Source organism: Calidris pugnax, unplaced genomic scaffold (assembly GCF_001431845.1).
Source record: "Calidris pugnax isolate Ruff unplaced genomic scaffold, ASM143184v1 scaffold95, whole genome shotgun sequence".
Lineage (NCBI taxonomy): Eukaryota > Metazoa > Chordata > Aves > Charadriiformes > Scolopacidae > Calidris > Calidris pugnax.
The window spans coordinates 9992999-10006497 of NW_015090885.1; the positions used below are offsets into that span (position 1 = coordinate 9992999).

Below are 13499 nucleotides of genomic sequence, written 5' to 3' on the forward strand. Positions count from 1 at the left end.
AAAGTAATTCAGGAAGGAAGGACCTTCCTATTTGTGGGGCAGAACAGAATGCACTGAGGCTATGATCTGCAGAACAAGGCAGCTCCTAAGGGTGCCATGACCAGAAGTGATTCTGGGATTCCTCAGTCATTGCCCACCTCTCAGGCAGCTTGCCAGCAGAAACAGTTACCACTTAGCCATGGAAATCAACTCCTGTGGATACAATTGCCAGCATTCCCAATACTCAAGGTGACCTTGGAGATAAACCATGCATTTTAATTCTCAGGATCTATTAGTCTTTTGCTGCAGTGACAGACTCCTTGAAAGAAAACCAACACATTTCATCACATCAGTTTTTTATTTCTCCTCAACAAAACCAATACCTTCTGTGAACTACACTGGGTTGAAAATGATGCTTTGCAATACACATTTACCAGGAGAACAGAAAAGTAGTAGCATCTTTATTTCACTACAACGTAGCCCAAAACAGACAGCAAGATTTACAAGCAAACAAACAAGATCAAGTCCCCTAATTAAATAAATGCTGCTTCTTATGAGCAGGTATTTAGCTTTGCTTTCAGGTGCTTTCTCAAGAGTTACTGTCCTAAAGACTAGGCACACACTCTGGCACACCTTCTGCCAGCCAACCCCATTCAGCACAGAAGCAAAGGAGAGGATTCTCCTAAGGCAGCCTTTGTCCTTCAGGCATTGCTTTTCCAGGACCAAACTCTGGGCAGGCCATTTACATCCCTCCAACCTTTAAGCGTGCTACTGTTCAGCATACCTTTGCCACAGATATGGACACCTGCTTCCACCCTGACAAGCAGCACTGACCTTCTCATGTTGCCACGTGGGAGGCAAGTGGACAACAGGGTGCAGGTCAGAAGGCCCAAAAAGAACACAAGCTTTCATGTGCTAGCCTAAAAACATTTTAAATTTGTATTTTAGTCTCAGAACCAAGTGACTGGAAGTTTTAGCAGCTGTCACTTGCTTCTCATTCCAAATATAAATGCAGAGCTGGGAGAAGCTCCTTGCCAAACACAAAACAAGACACTGTAACCGGCTGAGAACGCGTCTATTTCTCACCCCTGAGCAGATCACAGACTACAATTACCGTGTCATACAGAGGAAGCCTATTTCTCTTTAATGGAATAGAAGCATTGGACCATATAACATACATATGCAGACTTGAAAGAGAAATACAAGGTCAAGCCTGCAACTAGACTGCAATAGGTCCTGTAATCTAGATTTATGCATAACATGACCAAGGCTATAACTAACATTCTTCTGTTCTAAGCAGATATACATTGGAGAGATGTAAGGTCCTACAGTCATAAAGTAAATCTGAGCCATATAAACTGACCTATAAGCAGTAAATCTGTGAGCAGCAAATTTTTCTTCCTTCATCTCCATCTCTTCTTCCCAGCCATTATAGTAATCTCTTCCCCTAGAAAACACCTGCCAAGAGAAAAGCAACATGCACAGTGACAATAAAACCATGTATGTTTCAAGCTGCCTGCTATTAAACAGAACAGCTGAGTTCCCTCTGCCTTTCCTGTCCCTGCTGGGCTTGAGAAGAGTGGAAGAGCGAGAGCACGCCCTGATTTTTGGTATTTCTGTATGTAATCCTTACAGAGTGGTTGAATTTTCACTAAGCTTTAGTGAAATTTTGCATTCCCACACATCTGACTGAATTTGTATATCAGCCTAAAGCAGAAACTGCTGATCTTAGGGACAGGTGAAACACATAATCCTCTTCTATTTCCAGGGAAGTCTTTAACGTAATTTTTTAGGACTTAAAAAATAATCTGAAAGGGTAAGGTAGGCCTCTCTATAACAGCACAGCTGAGTTACTTAAAAATCAAGGAAGTTGTATCATGAGTCCCTAGGAAGAAATTTGCCCTCCCACCCCCCGCTGAAGGAGGGGCTATAGAGCAAGGTAAAATAACAAGCACTGACCTAATGTACCTAATGACCAAGGCACTGGTTCAGAAAGTGTTGTAACTCTGTATTGCAGTACAACTAGAGCACTGAAAACATTTGAGCAGCTGCAGCCACATAACTGCTTGAAAGTTTCTCTCTAAGCACGTTTTAATTTGATATGATAAGTATGGTACCATAAATCTCTTAGCCCCATTGAATAACAGCATGTCCAAGAGAGCACGTAATCAAAATTAGCATAAAAATGAAACAGCAGGAGGCAGTTCTTCTAAGGCCTATCCAGCTAGGTTCTTTTGTGAACGCTGCTTTGTTTGTATTTAGTGCTGATGTAAAAGAAAATAAGTTATCTAAACTGAAACGACATTAAACGCTTAATACCATTTACCTAAAAAAAAAAAAAGAAAAGCTGTAGCGTGTAATACAAAGACAAGCAACAGAGACAGAACAAGTTGAATACTTGACAAGATAAAAATACATGTATATAAAACTGCACTAGTACAGCTCAATACACACAGGGTAAGAGCACTTGTTTATTAGGAAACGAATAAGCTTTAGAGACTCTTTCAACACATACTAGTCTATTGCAGAGTTTAATCCCAAACACAGGAAAGCGTGCCTCACCATTTTCTTCCTTTAGAGAAGGCAGAATTGTTTGTTTCACAAGTCTCAAGCAGTTTGATTTCGCAACAGATCTGAAATGAAAATGTTGGTAAGGACCAGGTACAGTTGAGCTCAGTTGGTAACACTATTGTTTCTTTTAATGAAAACTGTTACATGCTTCTTGGGTTTTATATGCTAATCAAGCTTCTTGCCTAGCTATGAAGGCTTTTTGTTATTTACTCGTGAAACTTGAATGACTGTTAACTCCTCAGCAGGAGTTAATGTTACGTAGTTTAAGCGTTATATAGAAGATAAATACCTCGAAGTGCTTACTCAAGTAGTACTGTTTAATCAAAATCAACAGCACAAGCAGCTGAGCTGCTCGGTTTGTGTCCAGAGCTTCCTTGTACTGACGTCGGTGTCAGCCCCAACATGTCTGTACTACACTCAGTGACAGATGAGCCCAGAAGTCATTTTCAGACCTGCCAAAAGGGGAAGACAATGAGAACGCTAACAACTTAAGCTTAGAATGCTACTGAAAATAATGAAGCGTAGACTAAGGTGTTCAGAGAAAACCACCCCCCCCCGGGCAGCACAAGATGATAGTCAGTAAATCTGAAAGCGTGAGACGCTGATCATTTTGTGTGAATCAAGCCTAGTGTTGAAGAAATATATGTTACATATTCACAAAACATAGTTTGTATTTGGCAGCAAATCAGAAGTCCGTAAAAAGGAAAAAAAAGAGAACATAAGAATTAATTACAAAGGAATTTAAAAATCTGCACCATGCAGAGCTTTCCAAATGTATAATCCTCTAGTTTAAGACAGTATTTCCACAGAGGAAAGAAATACTTGTTTTTAAATGTGCCCAATATTGAAAATAATTCACTATCTAGGCACCTACTGGCAAAGCCAAAAGAGATGCCAGAGGCATTAACTCAGGACAAAACATAGTACAGAATAAAATCAGAATAGCACCACAATATGTGAATATTACATTATTCAAAATTCCTGATAGGTCAAGAGCATGGGTAGGATGGAAATCTCCCTGTTTATCATCTATCCTTTCTTTCATGCATTTAAACACGCCAAGTCGACAGTAATCAAAATGCTGGTAATTTCCAGCATGAACACAAGTAAAATGTTATGCTTGCAAAGAGAAATACCAATGAAACTGCTGTGGCAAAGTTAGAGGAAACGGTACATCTGCGTAAGGTCCACCTCAAAGCCACCTCTTCATATTTAAGGAATACAGACTGAATTTAGAAAATGCAAGTGAACAGAGAGAATCTCAAAATCCTATCTGGAATACTGTCTCTATGAAGAAAGCATCATCTCTGCATTTATGCTGTATGTAGGAAATTTTGGGTGTACCTGTAATGTAAATGCTCCCACTAACCTCCACTTAGTAACCAGAGAAGGAAAAAAGAAGGGAGGACAAAACAAGTGGCATGCAAAAAAAACCCCAAACCTCCCTAGGATTAAGTTTTACTCATGCTCTGCTGTGGTTTGAGCAACTGATGCTGCAGTTTTGTATCCCCAACAGTTGTGTCAATCCTGTTATGCTGCCTTCTCCCACCTAATGTTATTACAGCAGAATAATAGGGGGAAAAAAAACAACCCACCAAAACCCATCACCAAACAAGAAAAAAAAAGCAGCACCCTGAAAACTACTCACACAGCTGCTCCCCTCACATTTGTTTTCAGCTATCTTGCTCTAAGGCATGGTAACAAAAAGACCTTAGCCATAAAATATCAATTATTTAGTAAAGGCTAAGGTGAAGCTTTGAATGAATACAATGCAATTCTTTTCAAGAGAAATACCCAGCTACAGTTTATGCAGACATATAAAGACTTCTCCCTGACTCAACTGTTACAGTCAAACTGAATGTTTATAGGTATAGCTCCGGATTAAAAAAATAAAATAGCTCAAAACTTTTCAGTTACTGAAATCACTTTAGTAAGTGTGAACAAAAAAGTACATCTATCACAGCTGGCAACTTTGGGCCTTAATTAAAGTTAATGACTTCAGAATTACTGCAGTCCACTTTTTTCAACTTCTTCTTCCACTATGAGACAAAGCAGTCCAAGATTAAAAAAATTGTCACAGGTAAGCTAAGAGCTGAAATGCAGCTTAATCTTCAGCAATGGAAGTGGCTGAGCAATTTGCATAAATTATCTGAACTAATTTTTCTTAAAAGTAAAAAACAACATTCAAGAAGTTTTAAAGCTTAAAAAAAAAGAAGTGAATTGCATATTCATACAGATAGAAAAAAGTCTACTCCAGAAACAGAGATACTTGGAAACAAGATTTCATGGAATATTGTAATTCCTCAAACAAGTGGATTAATCTACAAACTAGATTAACTGAGTTAGGGAATTGGTACACTTGAACTAAAGTTTGCATCTAAACTAGAGCCATCTTTTTTACTCTCATACTATAATTCTTTTTTTTTTTTTACTTATTTTTTGCAGTATTGAAACCTAAATAAAACTGTACTTCACAGGAACTCATCTGAAATTCAGGTTTTTGTTTAGTTGTTGATTTTGGTTTTTTGTTTGAGTGGTTTTTAGTTAAAAAAACCCACTCTCTCAGCAAAGCTCTATACAACGTACTTCTACTAACAATGCTAACACTGAAAAACAATAAACTCTGTAGAAATATCTTACCCCCAGTGGTTTTATTCTTTTAAGGCAGCAATAGTGATTCCATTTACTATTTAAAATAATAAAGCCAGAAACTACTATATACTTTTGACTGGTGTTTCATATTAAGACCAGCCTGAACTAATTCCAGCCTCTCACCTAAGTTCCTGTCTCTCTTTCAAGTGTATCAATGGCAGCATATTTTTGGACAAAAAACAGGTAATAGTCATACTTGCAATTAAATCCATTTACTATCAAATTCTATGGATTTATGTTACAGGAATTATCCAACTACCAAGTTTCATTTACAATTTTTCAGGTTTGCACTCATGCACCTCAAATTCCAGTCTTTGGAAGACACTGTTGCTAGTAATCTACAGCTCTCAAGTCACAGAAAAGAGGTAGCGATGCCCTGTGGTGCTGTACTCCCCACTTTAAAGAAGTTATTACAAAAGACTCACTGTATTGATCCAGTTTCAGTTTACACAAAGATTATACATTGTTCCCTTAATAGTAGACCCACAAATTAACTATTACAAACAAACAGCCTGGAGGACACAAGCCCTACTGATTGATAAATGACCTCTATCTGCACTTTGAGGCCCTGTGTTCCTAGAAGTAAACTTCTTACTTCCGTAGTATCAGGACACCATCAGGACGTGCCTTCCACTTTCCAATTTTAACAGTACTTGAGACCAATATAATTTATCCGAAATATGTTTATTATGCTTCAAGTTATTCACTATTTCTAGTAACAACTTCAGTATACACTCAAGTTGCATTTTGGCTCGCACAGATGGTTTCAGATATAAGATACAAGAGTGTTACAGCAAAAGGGAAATAGTGAAAAAGGTGTCAAAGACGTGGGAAATCAAGGTTTTACTGTACATGCCAATAGTAACAAAAATGAACCAACATTTCAGTACAAAAGTGTAGGAAGTTTGCAAAAAAAGGTTTAAGTGGTGAAGGAGAGGTTTCGAACCCAACAGCAGCGCTCCTTTGTATTTTGGACTCTCTGTGCAAATGCAGCATTAATAAAATACCTGTATTTATGAAACAGAGGTAAGGGAACAGCAGAAAAGCTCAGTTCCTACTGTGATAGTCACAGGCCTGGCATCATCTTGTTAAGAACAGGGTTTCAGCTACTCATGGAAAAGAGTCAGGTATAGAGTTCATGCAACTTCTGCTACTCTGCAGCTTATGCTACTGTTGCCAGCTTGTCAATTAAATCATCAACGGTATTCACGAGAAGTTTTGTATCCTCCTTCTCACTCATCCGATGTTGGCCGTTTTTGCGGAGGATAACATCCACATCTTCACTCAAAACACGATCAGCAACTTGCATAGAGATCTGCCAAGGGACATCACTGTCCTTCATGCCATGAATAAGTCGTATGGGACATGTTATAGGAATAGGACTATTTAGCACACAGTGATTTTCTGCTTCTCTGATAAAATCGTATGTCACAGAGTAATATCCTTCCTCATTATGCTTTGTTGGAAACTTCCATTCACCCTTTTCTTCTATTTCTTTTTGTGCCTATAAAAAAAAAAAAAGAGCAAAGAATAGACAAGATAGATGTTACACATTCTTTAGAGCGCCTCAACTTATTTCTGTTCTAAATGCAGTACAACTTCCACAGGTATGAAATTTCACTTTGTTAATTTTTATTAGCAGAGAAGGCATATTCCTGTTCGCCTTCCAGCATCTGAGAAGACAAAATCCCTACCATGTTACAAAAGCTACTCCACACATCTCTCCTGCAAATTAATCTAGTTAGGAATCACCAATGAAATCAAGTTTCTTAGCCAGAATCTATCAGAAAGAAAAAGATGTATAGCAACCAAGAACATTCAGTCTCTTTGGTTTCAATCGGTTGACTGATCCTCAAACAAGGAGAATCCTAGGAAAAATGAATTTTCCAATGATCAATCTTTTCAACCTTTGCCACAACAGCTGTGTCTAAATACTGCATTTCCAGAATCCTACCTTAGTCTTAAGTGGTAATACTGACACTATGAAATGCCTTAGGAAAATAAAAAAGATGAGGAAAATATTTTAATTATTCTCAAGTATCAGCCATTTATTGTCATAGTTATTTGTCACATTGTAACACCTGATTTACTTTGCTGAAGACTGGACATTATCACCACCAACGAAGCAACTCAGAAAGAGATTTTCCAGCACCTAAATCTCTGCCTTTACAAACACACTAATCTGAAGAATTCCCTTTCTACACGCACAACCTGAGTCGGACTCATCTCTCCAATGTCATCTCAATTACTTCAGCAGCTACTTCTCCATCCCTGAAAGCACAAGGATCCAATTTGAATGCAAATACAAGATAACCAACACTGAAATCTAATGGCCTGCTGAACAGCAGGAATCTGACTTCACAGTCTGACACAGTAATATAAACACTTTCTAGGTCGTGCTCACACTAACTGCATACTGGAAGCACAGCATTTTGCAGACTTTTAGATTAATGTAAATTTTCAGCTTACCTCCACCACACAGAAAACTTAGCAAAAGACTTGCAGGGAAAGTACAGTTTGAAGAACCGAATTTCTTAAATGCCTGATAGATTTTTAGATTGCACAAAGGCCAACCATAAACATTTACCTCAATGGAAAGCTTCTTAAAAGTTGTTACAAGATGGTCTGCTGCGACAGCTACTCCAACTAGAGCAGCTACTTTATCCGGACGTGCTATTGCAGCATGAAGCATCAGCCAGCCACCCATGCTGGAACCCACCAGAATCTGAAAAACAGAGGAAATATGAGATTGTTTTACAGAAATCTGCTAATTTTTTTTTTTTTTTTTTTTTTTAAATACCAGTTTTCAGTTTGTTTAACTAGTTAAACCTTGGGCATAATCCTGCTGTCCTTACCCAGGCAGAACTGCTGTCACCTCCGGTGGAAATTTTGCCTGAGTAAGCACCACAGGATCTGGCATTTTATTATTCTTTTTGTTTGGCATGGCTGGTTATTGCTGTCTGAGACTGAAACACTGTAAACGAAATGAGAGTTAAAACAATTCAGTATCGCATACATACTTTATGTCTCCTTCTTAAAATAAATGCACATGGTAAAGGCTCAGTGCAGTGAAAGAGGTCAAAAACAATTCATAATACAAAATTGTTTTAGACACAACACTAGGTATTCCCAGATTGCAGAAGATTTCAGATTTCTCACAGTCATTTCTAAAGTAACTGGAGAAGTCAAATGCTGTTTCTACTGGGGGTTTTTAAATCTATTTTATCATACAGAGTATCTTAACTTGTGACATTCCTGGGACAGTGACACACTGTTTGATGATGAGGGCTGCGCTGCACTGGAACAGTGCCCTGTCCCCCGTCAGGTGGAAACTCCACCATGAGACTTTCTCAGACTCCCTAGGATGTCAGCCCTGCTCTGAGCAGCAGGCTCTAATAAACAGTCTCCAGGAGGATCTGCCAACCCTTGTCTCTGTGATTTTGTGATCCACCTGCTTGCAAAGGAGGTCTCACAAATAAGTCCCCTCAGATGATTCAGCTTGCGAGCAGATGTCAGTTGTTAAACAGAAGCTACTGTTGACCAGAGCTATTATGGCATAGTTTTGATTAATGTTTACCTCGAAGACAAAAAGCATTCTATGTTCAAAAATAAAATATAACCTGTGGTCCATTTGTAAGTTCATCCAGTATAGACAGAACATCTTTTCTCCACTTCCCAATTGTACATTCCTCAAATTTACCACCTGAGCTTCCACATCCTGTATAATCAAATCTGAAAAAGTAAATATCAAAATGAAAGTCATAGTACTGTCTACAGCAACATAGAAGCTTACTAAACAGTAACGTTTAATCAAGTTAAACAGGACAAGATACCACACTGATTATTTTCTTACTTGGTGCTGCGTATCACTAGCACCAGAAATCAGATGAAAAGAGGTTTAAACAGAAGACACGCAACTAAACGATGCAGCATTCTCTTATCATTTGATATAACAATATCCAAATTTACCAGGATACTTCCTGAGGAATTTCCCTTATAGCCAAAACACCTCAAACACTTTAACTTTAAAAGTATTTTTAAAATGTACAAACTCTCTTTCAAACACTATACCCAAATTCAAAGACTTATGAAACTCAGCATTCAACCTAGTCTGTCAAAGAAGATTATCACCAAGGATATGCATATTCTTCTGAAACCACAGAACACACTAACTTAATAAGATTTGGCAGTTAATAAGCATACTTATAGTAGTAACTTAAAAAATTCAAACTCCAGGTCCTTTCTTTTACTTTTTTGTGCCTTAATGTAATACATAGCACTTGCTAGACTACAGCAATTTATCAGAGAACTTTCTGAATTACTTTCAGAATACATTCTCCTGATTTACCTCAGTCTTGCTACAGATAGAAACATGTTTGAAATGGAAGACACTTAGCATGTGAACAGCACAGCACGCACTCCAATCCAAACACCAAAGTTCACCCTTTCCCCAGCCCATGATACTAGTTTCATATTCTCAAGAACAATGCTTGGAATGTACCTGATGAAGGCATGACCTAGAGAGTTGCAGAAATCTTCAAGGGCAGTTGCTTTCTGACCATTCATATTTGAATTAAAGCCTGGAAGGAAAATAACCCCTGGATTCCTGCCTTTTAGTTTATGATAAGCAAGATTTGGTCGATCTGGTCGAGTAAGAAAGCTGACTGAAGATTTCATCCTGCAAACTAACAAAAAGAGCAGTTTAGTACAATCATCATGACAACCTTGGCAGAAATATTAATATTTTATAAAACTAGAATTCAGGAACTATGGGCATATTTTATGAAAACAAGATAACTTTTTTCTTCTTTCTTGAGCCAAAGTATCTCCTATGTTCTTTAATGACTAACTAGCACTGATCAACCCGAAAGGGAAAGCTGATTGTGATTCATTCTCAAATCATTAGATGCCAACCATGTAAGGAGTTCACTCAGCAATTAGCCAAGTGTTTGACTGAAGACAAAAGCTACCATTTCCTATACTTCATTTCTCCTCATGCTCAATACTACCATGAATCTACTTACTCATTTCACACGAAAGAGTAAGATTTTTCATCTGTGTAGTTTAAAATTTTGGTATTTTCCAGACTGAATTTCAAAATACATAATTTTGGGATTAAAGGAATCCGTCAATGCTAAATTCACAAGTACATGAGATGATAAATTTTTGATTAAAATTAAAACTGAAGGACAAAACTGCATGTGCATCAAAACCACAGATCCACAAGATCTATGAAGGAGATACACAGCAGGGAAATTCAAAAGTGGGAACTGGGAAAGAAATCTTGTGTCTAACTTTTTCAATATGACAAACATAAAACATTAGCATTGTTTAAAGCCAAATGAAATAACTGACATCTAGCCTGTTTCATCATCAACTGTTACTTCGGCTTAAGTTAAAGATTATTGACAGGAACAGTAGGGAAAGAAGGCTCACTATTCCATCTTAACATCAGTCTTTCTCTGAGATATGAAGCACAGAAGGTAAAAAACAAAATAAAGCTACATTTTCTGTAAATACAGAGCAGTACATTAAACACATCGCATAAGAAGAAACAGAATTGACCATTTTAGAGCTACGATTTTCTTATGCATCTCCAAAAGAGGGACAAATATCCCATTACACGGTTTGGTGTGTTCTTGCTGGGAATGTTAGCACTGGTCCTGTACTCAGACTGTTCTGTTTAAACAGAATGAAGTAACACTTTGCAAACCTAAATATTTAAAAAATTAAAGATCCTTTAGTGCAACTTCTATCAAAGTGATCTGCAACATATTACGTGAGAGAGAAGTTTTCCTGTCAGCATAAACTTAAAATTATTTTAGTTCAAGATAACAAACCAGACACATTTGGAAAGTAAACACTAGATTGGACTCTGCTATTGACATTAAACTCCATTTAAAAAAATGGAGTTGGTTTCAAACAAGAAAAAAAGATTAACAAAGGAAATGCTATCTGATTAATAACTATGCTGAATCTCAACAGCTGCTACAGTATGTAACTTTAGCAGTTAATTGTAACTCTACTGTGTGTGAGGGCAAGTGATTTGTAGAGAGGTGTTATGGACACTTAATCCATTCTATTATCCCACTCAGCAAGATAATATGTTAAACTGAAACCTTGGTCAAGGCTTCTAAGACTTTGATACTCTTAATTCTTAGATTAGAAGAAGATTGGTTCTTCGATACTGTAAATCAATAGCAGGGTACGAAAACTATTCAGCCCCAAACAACACATCAGGGCTTCACAGTGGTACAATAACTGTATAAATACTGCAGAAACAGGCTGGGACAGTATCACACCACTTCAATGTTCTGCAGTGCTCTACGTTTTCTCACCAGCAGAGAGATTACACTCAAGGGGTCTGGGGTTTTGTTTGTTTTTAAACTTGCACGTGCACGAGGAAATGTGGACGCATAACAGAGCAGGATGCAGCTAGTATTCAGCACTTCATCCTACAGTCTAACAGAAATTATACCATTTGAACTATAGATTAGAACTGTTAAATCTTTCCTGAAACAATGGGAGAGTTCTTTATCCTATCCATGCATTGATTATTATAAAGGGGAATAAACGCCACAGTAAAGTTTTATTTACTCAGATGCATTCACACAATGGCTTTTGGTTTGTGTGTGTCTCTATCACTAAGTCAGTCACTTATTCACCTGCCAGTAACAGAGGAGTAATACCAAGAAGTACTAAACTTCATAGAAGAAAAATTAGGAGCATTTTTCTCCCCCTTAAGCCCCGATAACCATCTCTGAAGTCAGTGTTTTTGCATCCTGGAGCACTCTGGAGGAGCCCTCAAACTGTTTTGACACTTTAAGTGCACCAGCAGCAATCCTAATCTCAATAATGCGAAACGCTCATGAAACCACCCTAGGTAATCCAAAAGCAAGGCTCACTGGAGTCATGTTCTCAGACTTCCCTTCAGACAGACAAAAACACTGATAACTGAGCAGGTACCCAGTAATTTCTCCTCCTGATTTCAGTGAAAGACCTTGGTAAAAGCAGGGAAGCATGGCTGAAGGGTGCAAGGTCGTACTTGGTATTTATAAAAGCAAGTTACAGACAGCAGGAGCTAGCTACAGGAAGAACCACAGGGACCCTTTCCCTGAGGCTATGGAATTCTCTTCATATCAGAATCACTGTGCAATTTTAATTGCATTATGACCAACAGAAACTGTGATTGAGACCAGCACTACATGTCAAAGCCAAACAAATCCTCCAACCAACCTTGGGAATTCTCCAGCATTGCAGTCTACTCACTGTCACCAGCAAATTAACACAGCTCTGGACTCAACATTGTCCGCACCTCAATTTGTGCAACTGCCTAAGCTAGAGGGGTAAGAAGACCACCAGTTCTGCCAGCAGGAACTGCTGCTTAGCCTGGTCTCAAAGCACCTAATGGCACACTCAATAACCAACAAACACTCAGCTATTTTAAACACAAAGAAAAGCCATCAACAAAAACCCCACTGTATTCACGTTTTATGCAGATTCAAAACGTGCACCCTCAGTGGCAAGTAAACGTTACTCCCTTCTACATCAAGCAAGGTCGGATGAGGTCCATTACCTCATCAAGAAGAGCAGCTGCCTGCCAAATCTAAGGCAATGAATAACAAGCCACAGAGGCAGAGTCTAGAACAGCAAGAAGGGGCACTAAGTGTTTGGGCTGAGGATCACCTCACTCCAAAGCGAGTTTTTCAGGCTCCCGGTGAAGCCTGTCGGAGGCACGTTTCACATCCAAGCCGGTGAACCGCCCCAGTTCCTCCCATTTCCAGGGGAGCCGCGGCAGCAGGAGGCGCTTCCAGCCAACTACCCACGCGTGAGAGCAGCTGCTCCTGAGCCACGCACGGGTCTGTGCTGTACCTGCCCACAGACACCGGGACACCCTCCGCAGGGCTCGGCGGGGGGGGGGAAGCCTGTCAGAAACCCCGTCCCTCGGAGGGTTTAACATCCCCTTCCCCCTCCAGGGGCCCTGGCCGCTCCCGACCGAGACGGGGCGCTGAACTGAAGGAGGAGGCGCCGCCCTGAGCTCTGCCGAGAGCCGACACCCCTTCCCGCCGCCAGTACGCGCCGCACACAGCCCCGCCGCAGACGCCTATCCTCTCCCCTCTGACACCCGCAGGCTGGCGGCGGGGGAGCGGCGCCACAGAGGGCCAGCGGCGGCGCCCCCGGGGCCCTTCCCTTACCCGGGAGCCCCAGGGCCGCCCTTAGCGGCGACAGCGACATCACCACGGCCGAGGCACAACGCCGGCCACCGCCTCGCACCAACCCCCGCAGCGCCGCCGCCA

The 13499-nt window shown here is 39.7% G+C and overlaps 1 protein-coding gene across 1 annotated transcript; it reads right to left on the bottom strand.

The window, feature by feature from the left end:
• Positions 1–5867: 5867 nt before the first annotated feature.
• ABHD10 (abhydrolase domain containing 10) lies at positions 5868–13493 on the bottom strand. The gene is made up of 5 exons (XM_014947128.1): positions 13398–13493; positions 9704–9887; positions 8823–8934; positions 7790–7927; positions 5868–6706 (listed from the first exon to the last, which is right to left on the bottom strand). The coding sequence occupies exons 1-5, from the start codon at positions 13435–13437 to the stop codon at positions 6365–6367; spliced, it is 816 nt and encodes a 271-aa protein (XP_014802614.1). The 5' UTR covers positions 13438–13493; the 3' UTR covers positions 5868–6364.
• Positions 13494–13499: the final 6 nt, after the last annotated feature.